The sequence below is a fragment of the Trichoderma atroviride genome, chromosome 7 (genome assembly GCF_020647795.1).
Source record: "Trichoderma atroviride chromosome 7, complete sequence".
Lineage (NCBI taxonomy): Eukaryota > Fungi > Ascomycota > Sordariomycetes > Hypocreales > Hypocreaceae > Trichoderma > Trichoderma atroviride.
In genome coordinates, this window is record NC_089406.1 from 3,746,745 (window position 1) to 3,767,106 (window position 20,362).

Consider the following 20,362-nt stretch of genomic DNA (forward strand, 5'->3'; position numbering starts at 1 on the left):
CTAATCTGCTGTATAATAATACTATGAATGTATACTAAAAAAAATCATCATTACTAAGTGTTCTTCCTTTTTCATGAACCATCATGCAGTTTTGTAAAATTTCTAAGCAAGATGAATAATTTTAGGCGCAATGTTTTAGAGATTCGGGGGATTCGGGAGAGTCGGGAGAGTCGGTCCTCGGATTCGGGCGCTCGCTCATTTCTTTTCTGGTCTTTTTAGCGTTCGTAGCCTTATTCATTAATACGCGATTCCCGAGTCAGGCAATGCTGGGCCAAGTTACTGAAAATCGAAAAATGGTGTTGACGTGAATTGCCTCAAATGGAATTAGCCGTGTGCAGCAATAGTATTGCTCGTCAGCTGTCTTTCAAACACAGCGCTTAAAGCTCAAGCCGGATGCATTCTTGAATTTCGGCGTTATTGCTGTTTCTGTCGTCCTAGCTGTGAGAGATGTAGCTTGTGACCAACCTATATCTCGCTAAACATACCTAATGATTATGCTTCCAGAATGTGATACGACAGACAGGAGACTAGAAGCCAAAGTCTAGTGTAGCGGCGTGGACTACGGCTCGGGGCGAGAGGCCATACACGTAGTGTCAATGACGTGGTAGCGGCTATCGATGCGTATCTCAATAGGTGCAGGGGCATTTGATCATGCTTGTGTCAGCATAAGACTTGGGAACTATTGATGCAAAGTACAGCATAGCTCGAGGCGAGGGGAAACTCATGACCACTAGGCATTATGTGTGTGCATCTTAGCTCCCTGCCGCTACTGTTACTGTCGACAATGTCAGGCACGGAGGCTGTTTACTCGGATAATATTTTGAGCTGGGTAGATTGTCATGTGCGGGACAACAGTAGCATTGATAACCGGCAGATATACGGAGGCAATAGCACTATGCATTCTCAGAATTCCCAGTTTCATACACTCGCTGGGAGAAGCTAGTGTCGTTAAGATAAGTTATCGTATAAATACGTCGAAACAACAAGCCTACGGAATCCTGTGCTCAAAAGGCATTGTATTTGTCGTAGCTACGTTTGTAACTAGTAGTAGGTTAAGGTCACACTCCAGGATTCAGCTTATCGCCGATGTGTATTAAAAGGGAAGAAAAGGAAAAGGGGAAAGAAGAAACAGATTTAAAGTACTTTAACAAAATTTTCTGATAAAATTTTATCGTGAAAGTAGGGTCTACACATGTCACCTAGCCATCCATAGACTGTCTGGCTAGTTAATAGGGTAGGAGTTAGTTGGCCTGCCGCAGAATGATGGCAACATCTGCCCCATGCGTAGGAAATCTACCCTGCTTTCTCCTTTACTATAGTTCTTCTTAAACACGGGTTTTTTTCTCTTGGCTTCGTCTCTTCTTTATTTGATCCTTGAACTCCAAATACCCTCATCTCTCTCTCTTCACTTGCTATACTGCACCGTTTTCTATACAAACTAATCGCTGAGAGCTCGTACTAACTTGGTAACATGCAGGCTCTCAGCTAGAGGGGCTAGCGTACTACCTATTCTGTCCATTCATTCAAAATGACGTAATGGTAAGCGGCTCTCGCTGGTGAAAAAAGCATGAAGGAATCGGCAACGCGGCATAGGCGTTCAATCGTATCGCCGTAAACCCGCATCGGACACTTTTCAACGACGGCTGATAGGTCGAATCGCTTGGACAGCTGTTCTGGTACGCGTAGAAAACTAAATCGCTTCAATCTTGTTTGCTGCGAATTTGTCAGGAAAAGCTAGTGGCGGGCAACTGGTAAGCTTTTTACAAGCGTCCGAGATGCCCGAAGCAGCCGATGCTTTAGAAAACCTCAGTGTATGAGATGCTATCGAAAGAATTGCCCAATACTGATGACAAAAATACCAGTGATACAATGTGATTTTTGTATAAATTAAACCGTGTTCGCAACTCATTGAGAATACTCACTCACAGCTCACATTCATGAGAATTTAAGAACATTCATCTAAGACTCAAACTCCTGACAACTTCATCATGTCCAAGACAATGCGCGCCATTGGTAAGATGCCATTACCCCATTCATGGGCTCTATTTCCACTTCCAATTCTTACTCTTCGGTGATATAGATATCAAGGGCGATATTGGCCCTGCAGAGTCCCTCTATATGGCTGAAATTCCTAAGCCGGTGCCCAAAGAAGCACAGGCTTTGGTAAGAGTTAAGGCTTTCGGTCTCAATCGTGCGGACATTATGCAGCGCGATGGAGAGTATCCTGTTCCACCCTGGGCTGGCAAGATCATGGGTTTGGAGTTTTCTGGTATCATAGAGGAGCTGGGAGAAAATAGCGAACCATCATTCAAGGTTGGCGATGAAGTGTTCTCGTTGACATATGGTGGTAAGAAATCTTCTAATGGAAGCTGGTGTGAAATCCGTTGGCTAAAAACTTGAATTTAGGGGCGTACGCCGAGTATGTTGCTGTTTCGACTCACATGTTGATCCATAAGCCCGCTCAACTATCATGGGAACAAGCTGCAGGCATTCCAGAGGTAAGTTTCAAATGGTTTATGGGCTTCAAGAGTGCCTTGGTGGAAGCTGACACATCCCATAGACCTGGCTCACAGCGTCAAAGATCATGTACATGATTGGAGAGTTTACGCGTGGTAAATCTATTCTATGGCACGCTGGCGCATCTGGCGTCTCCATTAGCGGGATCCAGCTTTCTGTTGCTGGCGGTGCCTCTGCTGTCTACGCAACAACACGGTCTGATGAAAAATGCGATTTCTGCGTCAACACCCTGGGCGCTACCGCAGCTTTCAACACCACGGATCCGAACTGGGTTGACCAGGTGCTAAAGGCAACTGATGGAAAAGGCGTTGATATAATCGCCGATTTGATCGGACCTGACGTCTTTGCTGAAAATCTCAAGATCGGCGCCAAGGATGCCAGGATTGTGCTGATCGGATTGATGAGCGGGACAACATTCAAAAAGGAATTCGACATGGGACTTCTCGCCTTCAAGAGAATTCGATACGAGGGATCAACGTTGAGGAGCAGAGATGAAGAGTTCCAGCGTAAGCTGAGAGACAAGTTCGTTTCGGAGGCCCTCCCTGACTTTCTGGCTGGCAAGTTCAAAATCTACATTGAAAAGGTCTATCCGTGGGAACAGATTGTCGACGCGCACAAGATGCTGGAGACGAACAAGACCATGGGAAAAATTATATGCACTATCAATTAGACGATATTGAAAGGTGGGCTGATAATTCTCTATCTCATGGATGTTTGGAGCTGGGATTTGGGAACTCGTCGGGGAAAACATGTATATCTGGGAAACTTGGTAATACAAAATAAGCTTAAAATTTACAAATGCTTAAATTTCATGTGTAGACATGCATCTATGCGCCAGAATTCCTCAGAGACACCTTGGAAAAGGATTTACGACGGGTCGTCGTCAGGTCAGAGCGATTGCTACTTAAAATAACGCAACTCGCCGAGTACCGGACAAAGCTCGCGCACATGTAGACACAGCCGACATTGCGATTGCAAATTTACGCGAGGACACAGTACTAGGATGAATAAGGCATATGAGTCTAATGAAGTGCTTAACCGGAACCGATTGCTACATTGGATGGCCAAGATAAAGGGACATCACTCAGAGTTGCGCAATTCGGCCGAGTGTATCTTGTGAGGTGGGGATGCCCTTTCTCTCACATGCAAGAGATATATGTACATGTACTGTATGCAGCAGAATTCCGCGGTCAATTTTTAGTGCTTAGTTCAAATAATTCTACGACGACCAGCTGAACTTATTCTCCGCTTACGGAACCCCTGCGTTGGAACCCTGTATGGAAGTAAAGGTTGGCGTTGATGTCGGGGATAATTTATTCTACGCGCTTCACGCTTAATTACCGACTACTACCTTGGTGATATGCATATGTTCTTGGACAAAACGCCAAGGCAATGAGTGCTCGCGTGCAGATAACATCGTACCAGATGCAGGGGCGCTATCTCTTCCTTGGTCGCATAAACCTTTCTCTTATCTCGCCAAATACGTGATTTTTAGTACTCAAACTATTCAGAGAGCCCTGCAATATCTGCTCCACCTAGCCAAGATGCAAAAGACATGACAGCAGCAGCTTGGGGAACCCAGTGGCGTAGGCTTACTCTGATTTGGAAAGAGGGCGCAAGTAGAGTGTGGGGAAGCTGAGGCTAGGAACACGCAGTCTACTCTAGCTGGAGCAGTCTACGCATGGTCTCGAGTTTGATCAGTGCTGCCTAGATACCCCCATACAGTTTTGGCACACTGCTACTCTGTAACATTTACTGGCAGTTCATCCGCTAGCTCTTCTATTGATCCTGGCATCTCTGATCCTAATCAGCACTCTAACCTCGGAGCGCGATACGAGCGGCCGCTGAGTCTGGACTAAGAGAAAATTATAATTTCCGACCGCCATCCTTCTCTCTGCGGCCCCTGAAGCCACAATGGCCGGCTGAGAGGAACAAGGCTCTGTTCCAGTTAGCCGGAAGTGAGACGGGTCTCCCTTCTTGAAATGAGCTGAAGCGACGCTCAATAGTCGCCACACCCATGCGCCGCCAAGGTGCTTTGACGTGGTAGTCACCCAAATTATTTTCGTTATCAATTAATGGCTTGCATAGGTAGTCGATATGCGTACGCCACAAATGGTTCTGCTGGCACTGTTTGTTCTGGAACTAGTCCGCAGTGCATGGTCGTAGCATCTCCCTTTAATGCTTAATGTATCACCTCAAAAAGACATCATGGGAGGAGCGTAGTTTGTTCTTCCTTCCAATCGTCTGCATGTAGCACCCCATAATGGCTCTCTACTCATCGGCACCGCCAGAACGGCCATTTAGCGATGCGAAACCTACCTTGCTTGTAGCTTGGTGGATAACGCTCTTTTGTACATGCTTGATCTTGCTCCGCCTCTCAGGACGATACATTCGGGTGGAAAAGTTATTCATCGAGGACAAGATTACAGCGGCGGCACTGCTGCCGTTGTACATGCGGATGGCATGCACTCACGTCGTCCTCTTATACGGAACAAACAACATTGAGCTCGCCGGTACCGATCTCTTTCCCCAAGAGATTGAGCGAAGAATTATTGGAAGCAAAGTCGTCCTCGCTGGAAGGATACTTCATGCCGCTACGTTTGTCTTTCCATACCTTTCACTTCTTGTTATCATCTCTATAACAGATACTGACTGTGTTACTCCAGATTATGGACGCTTAAATTCACCACGCTCGAGTTCCTCAACAGACTGGCTGGTGCCTCCCTGAAGAGGGTCTACAAGCTTCTCATCAACATCTTGCGATGCGTTCTTGTGGCTTCCTTTGTGGCCATCATAGTGAGCGACCTTGCGGAATGTCATCCGATATCTCACTATTGGCAAATCATTCCGGATCCAGGGCCACAGTGCCGTCAAGGCTTCGTGCAGCTCCTCACAATGGGCGTCTGCAGCGCAGTCATTGATGTCGCGCTCATCATATTTCCAATTCCCATCATCTTCTCTACGCGGATTGCTACCAAACGAAAGATTCTGCTCGCCATGCTGTTTTGCTTTGGGTTTCTGACCGTTGGCATCACCATTTACAGAATCCCCAAGACCATCAAGCAGCATGGGGACCAGGTGGTTCGATCCATGTGGGCATCCATAGAGCTGCTTGCCGCAACTGCAGTGGCAAATCTGGTAGCTTTGGGTTCGTTCCTGCGAGACAGTGGAGTGAGGAAGATCAAGTTCCGCCCTGGCTACCACAGCAGTGGAACAAACTCCAAGCCTCAGGGCAAGGGGGCTTCGGGAAGTGATAGACGGAAAGCTGAGAGCGAGCGCCGGGCCAAATCGGCGAGCGATGAATGGGCAGACGATAAGCAGGCCGATACCGCATTCCATTCTTCACCAGACAATGGAGATGGAGCACGTCACTCGCAATCAGCTAGTGGAAGTGGAATTAGTCCAACGCAGAGCCATGACTCGCTCATCCAGCCAGACCGGGGATCTTCACATGTTGCCCCGGGGCTGGGTCTTGAGACTCCTCGATCTCCAGAGCGAGTGGTTCCTGCCGGAATCACTAGCTTCCGGCGCAGATAGCTGTTTTACCAATAATACTTTATTTCTTCTTCTTGGCGTCTGACGTTTTATTTTGGCTTGCATAAGTGTCACAATTTGTGGTATCTAGCCACCCTGCCACGCAACCATCAGAGCCGAATTGCCAGGGAACCCTGAGCAAATGCAAGCCATGTTTCTAGAACTTGTTCTTTATTAACTTAAAAGAGGTGATAAAAAGGGGGCCATCATATAGCGTGGGCATTCAAGTCTTTAGGCTCTGCAGACATACACTCACACCAGCTGCATCTATGACTAGCTAGCGTATAATTCATTCCATTAGTTTATAGAATCGGCCAACGGCTGCCTAGGCGTGGCTTTTGGATTCTGTTAGCCAAGTTTCAAGTCAAGACCTGCCAAATGTCAACTCAACTCTTATCTCTCAGCATCAGGCTAACCCCAGGTTTGCGGAGGTCCAGGCTCCACACGAAACCCACGCGATGGTATGCAGGGGCAGTGAACGCCCTGAGCGAACTCCTGGCTGTCGCCACCACTACTTCACGTCACTAGCAGTGCTACTCTCTTATAAGGGAACTACTACTCCGAGTCACTACTCGTATCTAGCGTCCGCTAAAGTAGCGCAAAGACCTCGGCTGCAGCAAATTGTGGCTGTAGGCTATTGCCATGCGCAAAACTCTTCAGCGCGCTGCAAGACAAGGCACTATGAACTCATACCGGGGTTGCTCGATGAGCCCACCCGGCAAGCTTACCATATTCAGGCCATTGAACGCCAAGATGAACCTGCAAAGGAGATGAGGTTCCAGAATTTGCAATAGTAGCGTTTGTAGCTAGGTATTCGTAACTCCAAGTCGTATCATTTCTCTCCTTTTCCTCCCGCCTTCTAAAGGCCTTCTATCGTTCATTTGCAATGCAGCTCCCTGCATACTTTATTCTCCGAGCAGACGGGATCATCTTTTCCTCGCCTTACATGCATGTCACTGCATATTATCAGAGAAGATAGGCAGTGCTAAGGTTGACCGGATCCCATCATGGCTTTCAACGGGCCGGAGAGGCCAAAATCCATCAAGAATGGAATCACTTATACCCGGGATTTCGAGGTTGTGGAAATGAGCGATCTGGCGGAACCAAAGGGGGATCAGTTCACGGTAACGACTTCATATTCCATAACGACCGCATCACGTCCTAGGGCTCCTCATAAGAAGTCGATGGGCCATCGTTTTGTAGATAGCTTCCGCCGTGCCCCCGGAGGACTCCCAATGACTGGCAACCACGGCTATCAAATCAACGACGATCTTCCAGAAATAGCCCAAGCGGGTAACCGCTTCTATGATCTCCGCGCTGCCAACGTCCGAACGGCAAATTCCGCACTTGCACGCGATCTCAAGGGTCGTCATCTGCAGATGATTGCTTTTGGCGGTTCTATCGGTAAATTTACATCTCTACTGCTTAAGAAAGAAAGAGCTTGAACTCTGACATTGGTAACCAGGCACCGGTTTATTTGTGGCATCGGGCCTGGCATTGTACCAAGGTGGACCAGCCTCGATGCTGCTGGCCTACCTCGTGACAGGTGCTATTCAGTTCTGTACTATGCAGAGCTTGGGCGAACTGGTGGCCACATTTCCCGTTGCTGGCTCGTTTTCTGCATTTTCAAGCCGATTTCTAGATCCGTCGTGGGGCTTTGCTATGGGCTGGAAGTAGGTACATATCAACCCCAGATCCCAGGGCCCGTTTGTGATGTCGCCAAGATATTTCAGAGCCTTGGTTGTTGTAGCACTGCTGACATTGGTGCTAGTTATGCACTGCAATGGCTCTTTGTCCTGCCGATTGAGATTATATCTGGAGCATTGACGATTCAATTTTGGAACTCGTCTATAAACCCAGCAATATTTGTTACTATTTTCCTCATTACAATTGTTGCCATAAACATGTTTGGCATCAAAGGCTATGGCGAAGCAGAATTCATTTTCTCTACAGTCAAGGTAACAGCGATTGTCGGCTTCATGTAAGAAAAAGCAACATTTCAGTAATTCCTGTTTACCGTTCCTTCTACTAACGAATGCCTTAGACTACTTGGTATTGTCATCAATATCGGAGGACCGCCTACGAGCGGATACATTGGCGGACAATACTGGACCAACCCTGGCGCAACAAATAACGGGTTTAAAGGGTTTTGCAGCGTCTTAGTCACGTCTTCATTCTCCTTTATTGGTACCGAATTGGTCGGCCTTGCCGCCGCTGAAACTGCCAATCCGAAGAAATCCCTTCCAAGCGCCATCAAGCAAGTCTTTTGGAGAATCGCCATCTTTTACATCGTATCGCTCCTCCTGGTTAGTCTTTTGGTCCCCTACAACGACCCACGTCTCGTTGGAAGCGAAAACTCCGTTGGTGTCACTGCTAGTCCCTTTGTCGTTGCCGTTGAGAGCGCCGGTTCAACAATTCTGCCGAGCGTTATGAATGCGGTGATTATGATTGCGGTGCTGAGCGTGGGAAACTCTGCCATTTTTGGATCCTCGCGGACACTGGCCGCCTTGGCCGAACAGTCACACGCACCTGCGATATTCTCCTATGTGGACCGCAAAGGACGGCCGTTGACGGCAATCGTTTTCGCCTCGATTCTCGGACTTTTAGCATACCTGGTCAATGTCAAGGTCCATTCAGAGATTTTCGACTGGCTCATGGCTGTTTGCGCGCTGTCGAGTTTGTTTACTTGGGGCAGCATTTGCCTCTGTCATATTCGCTTCCGGCGGGCCTGGGCAGCGTCAGGACATTCGCTGAATCAGCTACCGTTTCTGTCGCAGGCTGGCGTCATTGGCTCTTTTCTTGGAGTAGCTGGAAACATATTGGTATTGGCTTCGCAATTCTGGATGGCCGTATCTCCAGTGCGGGGGGGATCCGAATGCCGACGGGCCTAACATTACTGCGAAAAACTTCTTTCTGAAGGTGATGACCGTTCCAATCGTTGTTATATTCTACGTTGGACACAAGTTGTGGTTCAGAACCAAAATCGTTCCGATCGCTTCCATCGACATCCACACCGGGCGAAGCTTCTCAAGAATCCAGCCGATTTCGGACGAGGAAGAGGAGTTGCGCAAAGCGTGGCCACTATGGAAAAGAATGTATCGGACGCTGTGTTAATAGACTTTTGATAGTAATAGAATTGACTTGATTGTATAAGTTTCTTAAGTTTCTCGATCATCAACTACCTGCTAAGGAAAATATGCGTGTGCGTCTATCACTCTATCATTTCCAAGAATACATTTGCCACTCACTTGGCGGCGAACCCAATGTTGCACAGAAATCTATACACATAGACATGTATATAACCTGTATTTTGGTTGATGCTTGTTCAATGCTCTGGCAATCGCATTGTCAACTATATGTACACAAAGGAACGGGCGATTTCTCAAATACATGTAGGCTGCAAGATGGCTAGCCTAGCACTAAGCTATGGAGCCACAGTGTCACTCATCTTGTCTCATCTATGCTTACAGACCCAGCAGTATTAAACAACTGCCATGGACAAAACACCATGAAAGCATGGCAGACAGACGAAACCAACGCCTAGACTAATTGATGTGGCCTTCTACCAGACAAAACTCCTACTTTGTATATCAGCTCGCTATGGAGTACGGATACTGCCGCCGGATTGGCTAAACACCGCTCTACTTCACACGAGCTGGCCCCGCTGCGAGATATTTACGGCATCCTTCCAAATCCTTTCTCGGTTAGATCTTAGTCTTCATCCCTTAATGCATTTGTGTCTGCAATTCTCGTCTTTTCATCAAAACACCAATTGTCCCATCACCACATGCAGCATGGCCGCTTCCACAGCTTCGGCGCGCGATCAGGCGATCAGCTATCTCTCCGATCCCCGCTTCAGCCAGGAACTCACTCTGCCAGCAACTGCAGATAACCCTGCCCTCACTGTCAGCTATGCTGACGTTGGCTTCAGCCCCGAAAGCCCGGCTGATAGTCGCAGTACGCCTACAATGCTGTTTATACCAGGCATGTTTGGCTCCAGATACATAGGCGCCATCTTGGACCCTATTGCGCGTAAACTCGGCGTTCGTGTCCTAGTAGCTGACCGGTAATATTGTTCTCATTTTGAACCTCCATGTCGCACTTATCAACGCGTCTGACAAGTCTACTTTTGCTAATATATTCAATTGAATCATACCGATAGGCCGGGGATGGGTCATTCGACAGAGGTCCCCTTCTCTCTTCGTCTTTCAACCTGGGTCCGGACTGTGCCTCTCCTGCTGGAACATCTTGGCATTAAACATGTCGCCTTGGTTTCCCATTCCGCTGGGACGATATATCTACTAAACACACTGCACCATCATCGTGAGATACTACACCCGGACCAGCCATTTGTTGCGCTCCTCGGTATGTTGAAGATACTATATACTTCATGTTATAGGCATTTCTTCTACTTACACAATGCCAGCACCATGGGTTGACCCTGCGCATTCCAAGGTTACATCAATGCAGATGATGCAATACATCCCGGCGCAGGCCTTTTCGGTGTGGCATCACATTGCGCCTTTACTAGCCACAAGCGGAGTCGTGATAAATAAAGCGTCTAGTGTAATCTCTTCTTCAACGGGCAGTGGCAAAGATACACCTCAGGAAAGGAATAGACAAAGGCTAGCTGTCGAATACGACGTGTCCAGAGACTTTCAGATTGAATTGGGGTCGCTTCTTGGTAAGAGAATAATGAAAGAAAATACCGTCGGAGCGAATAGCGAAGCACTCCTGTGTGCTAGAAAAGGCAAAGGATGGTCATGGGGAGAGTGTGATGATTACGCTACTTTCGTAGAAACACTCGCCACTGCTGAGAGGCAAAAACACCAGATGGACTCTGGCACAGAGAGCCATGGGAAGTTGAAAATTAGGGCATATTTTGCCGAAAATGATGTCATGGTTGGAGTTGGCGGGCAAAAGTATATGGATGACTGTTGGGGGCGTGAAGAGGGCAGTTTTAGCGATGTTCTTGATTTCGATTCAGCCACTATCGCTGATACAGATCACGACAGCCTTGTGCTGTCTGTAGATATTTTGGAGAAGGTGTTTGCTGACGCGGGCGGCAGTCTAGCACGCTAAGTCTCATTGAAAGTTGACTATTCATGAGGAGACAAGTACATGAAGATGCTGTATCTGTGATGCTAGGTAATGTATTAATATTTTCTATGACGTTCATTGTGATATAGCCTCTTCTTCTCTCCCAAATCAGCAAAAGGAAGCGCCCTTCAAATGTTCGGAATTCAGCCAGGGGTATAGTGTGAAGTGGCATTTTTCTAGACCACATATAGCTAAGATCTGATGCGGAGAGGGCCTTTTGCATATTAGAGACGGGGACCATTGCCGTTATCTATCCGCACAGCCCCGGCAATGACGGAACTAACATGACAGCTTCGCAACAATTGGATGCGAAATCCAGATTGGAGTTGACAAGCTTACTTGATGCAGCAACTCCCCTGGAGCTCGCGCCACCAAACCCAGACCTGCCTAATGCTGCGCGGACCTTTGTTAGCGTTGCGAGCGCGCGCCAAACGTGCACTTTTGATCAATCCTCCACGGCATGCCTTGCCAGGTGAGCAAATACCTGGTCAGGAACCCTGTTGTATTGCAGAGCACAAGCTTTTATAATATCCAGCTCCCCTCCAGATCTCGGATAATCGGCAGCTGGCTGATAGTAAATGAGGAGAAATGAGGAGATGGGACCTGGCAAGTTCCTAGCTGGGTGGTTGGCGGCGACAAGGGCTCCTGGATGACTGCATGACAGTTACTATGGGACCTATTTGACTGAGTATAAAAGAATGCCCAGTTGTCTCAAACGAAATCTCTTGGTTATTAGCCAAGGTCCTTCGAGAAGGCTCTTCAGAGTTAGGTCAAGCACGTGTTGATAGGCTTACTGGTACAATGGGCTATTCTCTGAGAGCCTTTCTGGCCCTGGCAGCGGTGGTTGCCGTGACAGATTCGTCTGTCAACGGACTGCCTTCCACCAACTATGTTTTGCACGAGACCAGGAATCCCACTGGGACAGGCGAGTTCAACAGTCATCGTCAATGGAAGCGTGGCAGCCGCCTCGATCCCAACGCTATTGTCCCGCTTCGGATTGGTCTAGTTCAAAGCAATATCGATCTTGGCTACGAGAAGCTGATGCAAGTTTCCGATCCGTCCTCGGAAAGCTTTGGCAGCCATCTCAGCGAGGCCGAAGTTCACGACTTGTTCGCCCCGGCAGATGAGACTTTCGATGCCGTTCATTCGTGGTTGGTCGAAGCCGGAGTCAACGCGTCGGATATTCGCCAATACGCCAACAAAGGGTGGCTCGCTATCGACCTGCCTGTATCCTACGTCGAAGATTTGTTCTTGACGCAGTATCATGAGCATGAGAGAGAAGGCGTGGTCAAGATTGGCTGTGACGAGTATCACGTTCCCAAACACCTCGCCCAGCACATTGACTATATCGTACCCGGCGTCAAGCTGTCACCACCCATGCTCAAACGATCCATTGAGAAACGAGCCGACACCAGCGTCAACAACTACAGAAAGGGCTGGAAGCCGAAGCAGATGCCGCCTGCGCTCTTGGATCTGGAAAAAGCACTTGCGCCTAGCTCCAAGCTGCCCAAGGATCTGCAAGATTGCGCCCGCAACTTCACCGCTATTTGTTACCGTGCGCTGTACCAGATCCCCGAGGTCAATGTTCCTGTGCCTGGAAATGAGCCTGCGGTCTTTGAGTCTGGTGATACATTTTCCCAGCAAGACATTGATTCATATTTCCAGAAATATGCCTCTTATATTCCCAAGGGCACGCATCCCAAAGTCTTGTCAGTCGACGGTGGCAACGCTCCGGTGGCCGCAAACTCCCCGTTCAACACTGGTGAATCAGACATCGATATTGATATCCTTCAGACGTTGATCTGGCCCCAGTCAATGGTTCTTTACCAGGTAGATGATCGACTGTACACCACCGCAAACAACATGTCTGGCTTTTTGAACACCTTTTTGGATGCTTTGGATGGATCTTACTGCCACTATTCAGCGTACGGCATCTCAGGAGACAGCCCCGGAGTTGATCCTTCATACCCAGACAAGAGACCTGGCGGTTACGCTGGCCAAAAGCTGTGTGGTGCTTACAAGCCAAACAAGGTCATTTCTATCTCATATGGCGAGGGAGAGATTGATGTGCCCAAGAACTACTTCCTTCGACAATGCAATGAGTGGCTCAAGCTGGGGTTGCAAGGAACCACCGTTCTAGTGTCGTCTGGCGATTACGGTGCTGCGATGCCGCCGCATGAGGATTCAGACAGCGGCTGCTTGTCCGGGTCAGGCCAGAACCAGACAATCTATAATCCCGGTAATCCTGTCTCGTGCCCGTATCTCACCGCTGTTGGCGCCACTCAGCTTGAGCCTGGAACAACAGTGTTGGATGCAGAGGGCGCTATGCAGACCAATCTTGGCCCAGGAGCCGAGTTCTTTGCTTCTGGGGGTGGATTCTCCAACTACTTCCCTATTCCAAGCTACCAGAAGACTGCAGTGAGCAGCTATTTCGCCAAACACGATCCAGGCCATCCTTACTACGTTGCGAATAGCGATGCTAGCAACATTGGCGAGAATGGAGGAATTTACAACCGTGCTGGCAGAGGTATTCCTGATATTTCAGCCAACGGAGCCAATTTCCGAGCATTTAATAACCAGAGTGACGGCCATTGGTTCGGTACAAGCTTGGCTGCACCTCTTTGGGCCTCTGTCATTACCTTGATAAACCAGGAGCGTGCGCTGATTGGTAAAAAATCCGTTGGATTCATTAACCCGGTTTTGTATTCACATGCCAGTGCTCTCACCGATATTAAGCAGGGATCAAACCCCAACTGTGGTACAAGCGGCTTTACTGCCGTGGAGGGTTGGGATCCAGTAACTGGACTGGGCACTCCCAAGTACCCAGATTTGCTGAAGATTTGGCTGGAGCTCCCATGAACATGGCTCTTGTCGGTGTACCGACAGATATTCTTAAATAATAACAAATTACTATAATCAGATTCTCTACGTGTTAAATCTTGCTCATACAATTTCCAACCAGCAATAACACTAACTGGAAATCCGTACTTGATATTCCCATCTCTGGGCGACATCAGGCATTATTGAAAGCAAATATACGGCAATTGCGCTTATAATAGATACATAATCAGTTTTATGTAAAGACTCATGCTGCGGATATACGTAAAATCGACTCATCCTCCGCGATCTGCTTCCTGCGCTTTTCTCGTCGGTGGGCATGCCTTATCCAGAAAGTCATTATTATCAATCCGACGGCGATTCCAATGCTTGTCGGGTATCCTTTTGGGTATTCGGGAGCTTCCACTTGCTGCCAGATCAAGAGCGGAAGCCATGCCTGAACCACATAAGCCATTTCGTTCATGGTACCTGTCACTAGCGCTCGCTCTTCGTTATCATCGGTGCAGATTTCGTGAGCCCAGGCAAATGTCAGGCCGCTGATGCCTCCGCTGAATCCAGCCAAAAAGAAGCAAGCCCACTTCCAGCCAATCGGGATGTTCCAAATTGTTAGGCTAACATAAACGACAATGTTCATGATGCCCGAGAATACAATTGGTGGCCATCTTTCTCCTCTGAATATCGTGTCTGAAGTCCAAGCATAAGCCAATGTCGTGACGACGGTAATTGCAGTCGTGATGGTGGGGTATGTGTTGATCTGTGTAATACTGTATCCTTCTTTCTTGAGCCACAGTGAAAACGCAGGCTGAGAAGCCGCGCCGCCGCCGTTATTGAAGAATATGTAGAGCAGAGTGAGCAGGTAGATGTGCCAGCTAGAAAATATGCTCTTCAGTTTGGCTTTGGTAAATGGGGCGCGGTTGGCTCTTCCCTCCAGCTGCATCCTCTTCTGAGCAATGGCAATGTCATCTGGCGTCAAATACCATGCCCGTGTGATTTCTGGCACGTCGGGAATCATAAAGTATCCGGCCAAGGCTATCGGCAGAGAGATGACTGTGTTGATGATGAAGAGCCACTGCCAGCCTTTGAAACCATCTTTGCCGCCAAGGTGATACACCGCAGCCATAAGGTAGCCTGAGAACATTGTCCCAATAGCACTGCTGGTGTGAAAGATGCAAGATCGTTTGGCGAGCTCATCTTTGCGGTACCATGATCCAATGATGTACTGCATCCCAGGGTAGAATGTGCTCTCAGCAAGTCCGATGAAGAATCGCAGTACGTAAATCTGTTGCGCATTGTTGCATTTTACCATCAGAATCGTCAAGACTGCCCAGGTAACTTCGCATGATGGAATCCAGATAGACGGTCGAATCCGAGTTAACAGGATATTACTGTGAACATATGGTTAATAAAAGATCTTTATGATTTAGCTTCTTCCATACCTCGGAATCTGCCCAATGACATATCCTACAGTCCAACAAGTTTGCATGTAATTCAGCTGGTTTCCAAACAGACCAAGGTCTTCTTTCATTCCAGAGACAAATGCATTGTTAATATTCACTTGGTCGAGATATTTGATGAAGTAACCCAACGAAGCAAACGAAAGAAGCACGGCGTCGAGCTTGAACAAGAACCGCCTTTCTTCCGGCGACTTATCCAACGTGTCCCATAAGTAGGACACCCATCTTTTTTTAACCTCTGGTTGGATGATACCTGATGAAAGTGATTCGGTTCTATCAATGTTGACTGATCCCAGAGATTTGTTTTCCAGGTCACGGCCGGCGGAGCTCTCCGCTGCTTCAACGGACGGCATGATGGCCGCTAAACTTCCAAGACAATCAAGCAAGGCCACTGCAAGCTTGATCAGTCTTCAATTTACAATTAGACTACTGCCACTAAATACAATTCAGCTACTCTAAGAGAAAAAATTATATACATCATATATCCTCAATCTAATGATCTTGTTATCATGCGCATTGCGTGATAAGAGGGGTATTTGAGGACATTTGGCGACTCTCGACGGATCATGAACTTCCTTGGTCAGCATTAGTGAGACTACTTGCACGGGAATACCAATTCCATGTTAGTACGCGCACGGCCAAGATCAGTTATATACATGGATACTATGGGATCTGATAGCACAAAGATAAGGGTGGTTCTATTTTATTGACGAATTTCCTTCTGCAATCTACTGGAATGGGGCTTTGCTGTCGCATCGCTGAGAAATTGCAATATGGGTGCATCATCGCGCCACCACTCCCTTACAAGAACCCCGGTAAATTGTGATGCTTAAGTGGTGGAATAGGCATAACATACATGCGGCAGTTGACATCCCTAAGCTGCATATACCTTTGATCTGCAGCTATGCGTACGATATCTGTCTATTCTGCGGGGAAGTATGATTGGTCATATGAGTACATGATAACGCCATATTGGAACCTTCTTGGGCGATCCAACTAACTCCAGATTGGAATAAGATACGTTACTTGATATGGATAATGGATAATGAATATAATGATATTCCGCAGGCCTAGGCCAGAACCTCCTCAAAGTGACAGCTATTTAGAGGATCATACTTGAATCGCTGCGTCGCACTTTTATAAGTCTATGACGCTAACACAAGAAGCTTCAATAAGCGCATCCAACAATTATACGCAAGATTCTATAAGAATAGAATCAATATGGCTCCCGCACCCATTGATCCTGCCATCGTTGATGTGGCGACTCCAAAGAAGGATTCTCTTCCAATCCCTGCCCCCGCTCGGCAGCGATTGCTAAAAGCTGGCATTGATCTATCCAACGGCTATCCCTACAGGCCATCCCGGCCTCTTTTCCTGCAAGACGTATATAAAATCAGGAGTGCCGACAGGAAGCACATCGATGCTGGAACCAGGGCGGACAAATCCAAGAAGAATTTGCTTTCTGCCGCCACAAAGATTACTGACATTACCGCAAACATCGGTACGGAGATTGAGGGCATACAGCTGAAGGATCTTACCGATGAGCAGCGAGACGAACTAGCTCTATTGATTGCTGAGCGAAGCGTTGTCTTCTTCAGAAACCAGGATATTTCGCCTCAGCAGCAGAAGGAATTGGGAGAGTGGTATGGCGATATTGAGATTCATGTTAGCCGCCCTTTTGGTATCCATATAGTCACCATGCTGATATGTGCTCTAGCCTCAAGTACCACAAGTCCCAGGAGTCCCAGGAGTCACTGTAATCTGGCCAGACCTTCAAGCCACAGAGCGGCCAGCGAATTTCCGTAACCCTGGTGGATCGTCTGTCTGGCACACGGACCTTGTACATGAGCATCAACCTGCGGGATACACCCACTTACACAACGATACAGTTCCCCCAGTTGGAGGAGATACACTGTGGGCGAGCGGGTATGGAGCGTATGAGAAGCTTTCTCCAAGTTTCCGTAAGTTCATTGACGGCAAGTATGCTGTGTATCGATCCGCACACCCATACCTAGACCGAGAAAATCCTGAGGCGGGACCGAAGTATGTTGAGCGGACTCATCCACTGGTGCGAGTTCATCCCGTCACGGGATGGAAGGCTCTTTGGGTCAACCGCTCGATGACCTTGCGCATTGTTGGCCTCGACAAAGCTGAGAGTGACCTTATTCTTGGCTATTTGTACGACGTATATGAGAAGAATCCCGATATCCAGCTGCGATGGAAGTGGACTCCAGGAACATCGGTACTATGGGACAACCGGTATGAGCACATCGCACTTTCAAAGAGGCCTTGTATTTGCAAAAGCTAATATCCAATGACAGAATTACTATCCACAATGCCAGCTGGGACTATGCAGGTAGACATCCTAGACACGGAACTCGGGTAACTTCATTGGCTGAGAAGCCGTTTTTTGAGGCTGATGCACCAACGAGGCGACAAGCACTCGGGCTCTTGGACGAGAGCGAGAAGGAGGAATTGGTATTATATGGAAATTAGTCAAGGCTAAGAGACATTGCTTGAGAGTAGCAATTGAATACTTCACGCCCTCTGTGAATATAAAAACCCAAATATATTCGTCGCATAACAATGATATGTGACAATGGAAGTAAAAATATCAAGGCCGTGGCCATAGAACAAAGCGTCAATGGTGATATCTCTTATATTTGAAGCCTGTATCATTCGCATAACTTGACTAGACCGTTATTTTGCTATTATACAGCTTTACTGGAGGTTGTTGTTAACATTGGGCCATTAATACAACAACCCTATTTGCTCACATCCTTCAACTATGGTCAATCTTCTTTTTGTTTGGTGGCCTATTCTAGGTACAACAACTAAGTGGGCAGCGAAAGCGCGTCTTTGGTATCACACGTATCTTAGTAGCACCTAAGCTTCAAGTACGCCTCTATAGCGTAGCTTTCCGCGCTCAAGCCTTTCGAACGCATTGGTAATTCCTTCTACCGTCATTGGAAATCGTTCAATGCTAGGCTTAATGCCATGCTTCACGACAAATTGCAACATTGTTTGGACCTCATCTGGAGTAGACGAGCAGCTGCCATGGATTGACAATTCCTTGATTATCATAGGCATGTAAGGGAATTCGAGGCTGCCTTCCGAAATAGTAAGAGGATATATATGACCGAATGGTGCCATTACTTTAGTGTATCTATGTAATACGTTAGCGGCAATTCATCACTTTCTCTCTGTATCCTAAAGACTTACAGCTGCCAATCAGGGGTCGCACTGGTAGTGACCAACAAGTGATTGATCTTTGGAACATCTGCCGCGCTCAAACCTGTTGTGTTATAGAACTTGGTAGCGCCAAAGCCCATAGCCTCTTGCTTCTTATTGTCTGAGCTGGAAAACACCACAACAGTGCATCCCCAAGCTGCCGCAAACTGGATAGCAAGATGACCCAGCCCGCCGATTCCCACAATGCCAACACAGTCAGAAGGCTTGATGCCCTGTCGCAAAAATGGTATGAAGACAGTCTGTCCAGCGCACATAAATGGTCCGGCATAGACGCTGGGTATCTCGTCAGGGAGTATTGCCAGTCGTGTTTCCGGCCACACGCTATGAGTCGCAAACGACCCTTGGTCAAAATTAGATATACCAAATGCGTGTGCACCTTTAACGCAGTGCCAGGTGTGTCCTGCCAAGCAATATTGGCACTCAGCACATCCACCCTTGACATATCCGAATCCCACTCGATCACCGCTATTCTCATTAGACCAGTCATCAATAACGGACAAGGTGATTTTACTTACACTTTAACAAGGCTAACTTTGCTTCCCACAGCTTTAACAATGCCGACGCCTTCGTGGCCCAATACCATGTCCGTATGAAGGTAATGTGCATCAGTTCCGCAAACTCCAGAGTGCGTATTCTCTATGAGAACATCGTTACTTTGCAAGGTTGGAACTGTCGTCTGGCCCTCAGTGATCTTGCCAGTCGAAGACCCTTTGAAGACTGTGAATATAGTCGCCATTGGCGCTGTTTTCATAAAGTGCAACTGAAGGTGAAGCTGAGAACTGATGAAATGACATGGCCATGAGGTTCGCAAAGCTATGCTTTATACTTCGCGGGTTAGGTTGTAGTAACCTATTTACTAAGCAGAGGTTCTAAAAGTATTCATGATCTATCGGCAGTATTGAAGCTGCTTGATTAGTAAAGTCTTACATGCAAAGAACTAATATGAATATGCTGAAAATTCTGATGCCAATCTTTATCGCCCAGCGGATTAGCCCATTTTAAGGCATTGGTGGAGCATAGCATGGCGCTTTCAGTCCCACCAACATTATATGGTACAAGAGATATCTACCATTGGACAGAGTTTGTTGGATTATTGTAGTACTTTCAGGCTGTTGAACGAGATTTCATTCAATGAGATTATGTAGTGGTGCAGTTGTCGAGTGAAATTGTGCGTATGTAGGTGCGTATGTATTGGGCCTGTTATCCACCAACAAACTTTTTATATGGTTTTCTATTACCTTTCATGAACTCGTCTGAAGAGGAACAGTAACAGAGCACGATGTTATTTAATTATATATCCCTATGCAAGGCAGAATGTATATAGCTATAGCTCACAAGACCCAGATTTTATGCGTACATCTCTGTTGATGGTAACATGTAATGGAGTTGATAAGCAATCGACAGATGTACCTACCGGCCGTTAGCTGTTTTGCCTTGTCTACATAGTAGAAAGCGTGTAATATGATCAGGGCTGATCAAAAGCCCCACCAGCTTCTTGAAAACGTTAGACCTCAGTCTGTATTCGTGAGATACTAGTAAACCGGGCATATGGCTGGTTATACCACGTCAATGTGATGATCAAAAAAATGCGTGTAAATGAAGAGTAATGATGCAGGTATGCGAGGAGCACCTTTAATTAAATTAGTACGAAGATATGAGTCTTTGCC

The 20,362-nt window shown here is 47.4% G+C and overlaps 8 protein-coding genes across 8 annotated transcripts; 6 read left to right on the forward strand and 2 right to left on the reverse strand.

Moving 5' to 3' along the window:
• The first annotated feature begins 1,822 nt into the window (after nucleotides 1-1,822).
• Nucleotides 1,823-3,365, forward strand: TrAtP1_013258 (uncharacterized protein). Its single transcript, XM_014088842.2, has 4 exons — nucleotides 1,823-2,013; nucleotides 2,081-2,347; nucleotides 2,407-2,498; nucleotides 2,561-3,365. The coding sequence occupies exons 1-4, from the start codon at nucleotides 1,989-1,991 to the stop codon at nucleotides 3,185-3,187; spliced, it is 1,011 nt and encodes a 336-aa protein (XP_013944317.2). The 5' UTR covers nucleotides 1,823-1,988; the 3' UTR covers nucleotides 3,188-3,365.
• A 1,311-nt stretch (nucleotides 3,366-4,676) lies between these two features.
• Nucleotides 4,677-6,587, forward strand: TrAtP1_013259 (uncharacterized protein). Its single transcript, XM_014088843.2, has 2 exons — nucleotides 4,677-5,115; nucleotides 5,184-6,587. Exons 1-2 carry the CDS (start codon nucleotides 4,781-4,783, stop codon nucleotides 6,052-6,054), a joined length of 1,206 nt encoding a protein of 401 aa, XP_013944318.1. The 5' UTR covers nucleotides 4,677-4,780; the 3' UTR covers nucleotides 6,055-6,587.
• On the forward strand, nucleotides 6,579-9,169 carry TrAtP1_013260 (uncharacterized protein). The gene is made up of 4 exons (XM_014088287.2): nucleotides 6,579-7,455; nucleotides 7,517-7,724; nucleotides 7,823-8,032; nucleotides 8,096-9,169. The coding sequence occupies exons 1-4, from the start codon at nucleotides 7,059-7,061 to the stop codon at nucleotides 8,940-8,942; spliced, it is 1,662 nt and encodes a 553-aa protein (XP_013943762.2). The 5' UTR covers nucleotides 6,579-7,058; the 3' UTR covers nucleotides 8,943-9,169.
• A 606-nt stretch (nucleotides 9,170-9,775) lies between these two features.
• On the forward strand, nucleotides 9,776-11,220 carry TrAtP1_013261 (uncharacterized protein). The gene is made up of 3 exons (XM_014088338.2): nucleotides 9,776-10,117; nucleotides 10,214-10,416; nucleotides 10,478-11,220. Exons 1-3 carry the CDS (start codon nucleotides 9,780-9,782, stop codon nucleotides 11,131-11,133), a joined length of 1,197 nt encoding a protein of 398 aa, XP_013943813.2. The 5' UTR covers nucleotides 9,776-9,779; the 3' UTR covers nucleotides 11,134-11,220.
• Nucleotides 11,221-11,952: 732 nt separating this feature from the next.
• Nucleotides 11,953-14,010, forward strand: TrAtP1_013262 (uncharacterized protein; the record flags this gene model as incomplete). Its single annotated transcript, XM_014088844.2, has 1 exon — nucleotides 11,953-14,010. One exon carries the CDS (start codon nucleotides 11,953-11,955, stop codon nucleotides 14,008-14,010), a length of 2,058 nt encoding a protein of 685 aa, XP_013944319.2.
• A 226-nt stretch (nucleotides 14,011-14,236) lies between these two features.
• On the reverse strand, nucleotides 14,237-15,796 carry TrAtP1_013263 (uncharacterized protein; the record flags this gene model as incomplete). Its single annotated transcript, XM_014088256.2, has 2 exons — nucleotides 14,237-15,374; nucleotides 15,426-15,796. 2 exons carry the CDS (start codon nucleotides 15,794-15,796, stop codon nucleotides 14,237-14,239), a joined length of 1,509 nt encoding a protein of 502 aa, XP_013943731.2.
• Nucleotides 15,797-16,540: 744 nt separating this feature from the next.
• On the forward strand, nucleotides 16,541-18,066 carry TrAtP1_013264 (uncharacterized protein). Its single transcript, XM_014088845.2, has 3 exons — nucleotides 16,541-17,108; nucleotides 17,161-17,702; nucleotides 17,765-18,066. The coding sequence occupies exons 1-3, from the start codon at nucleotides 16,665-16,667 to the stop codon at nucleotides 17,937-17,939; spliced, it is 1,161 nt and encodes a 386-aa protein (XP_013944320.1). The 5' UTR covers nucleotides 16,541-16,664; the 3' UTR covers nucleotides 17,940-18,066.
• A 595-nt stretch (nucleotides 18,067-18,661) lies between these two features.
• On the reverse strand, nucleotides 18,662-19,467 carry TrAtP1_013265 (uncharacterized protein; the record flags this gene model as incomplete). Its single annotated transcript, XM_014088324.2, has 2 exons — nucleotides 19,211-19,467; nucleotides 18,662-19,160 (listed from the first exon to the last, which is right to left on the reverse strand). Exons 1-2 carry the CDS (start codon nucleotides 19,444-19,446, stop codon nucleotides 18,662-18,664), a joined length of 735 nt encoding a protein of 244 aa, XP_013943799.2. The 5' UTR covers nucleotides 19,447-19,467.
• Nucleotides 19,468-20,362: the final 895 nt, after the last annotated feature.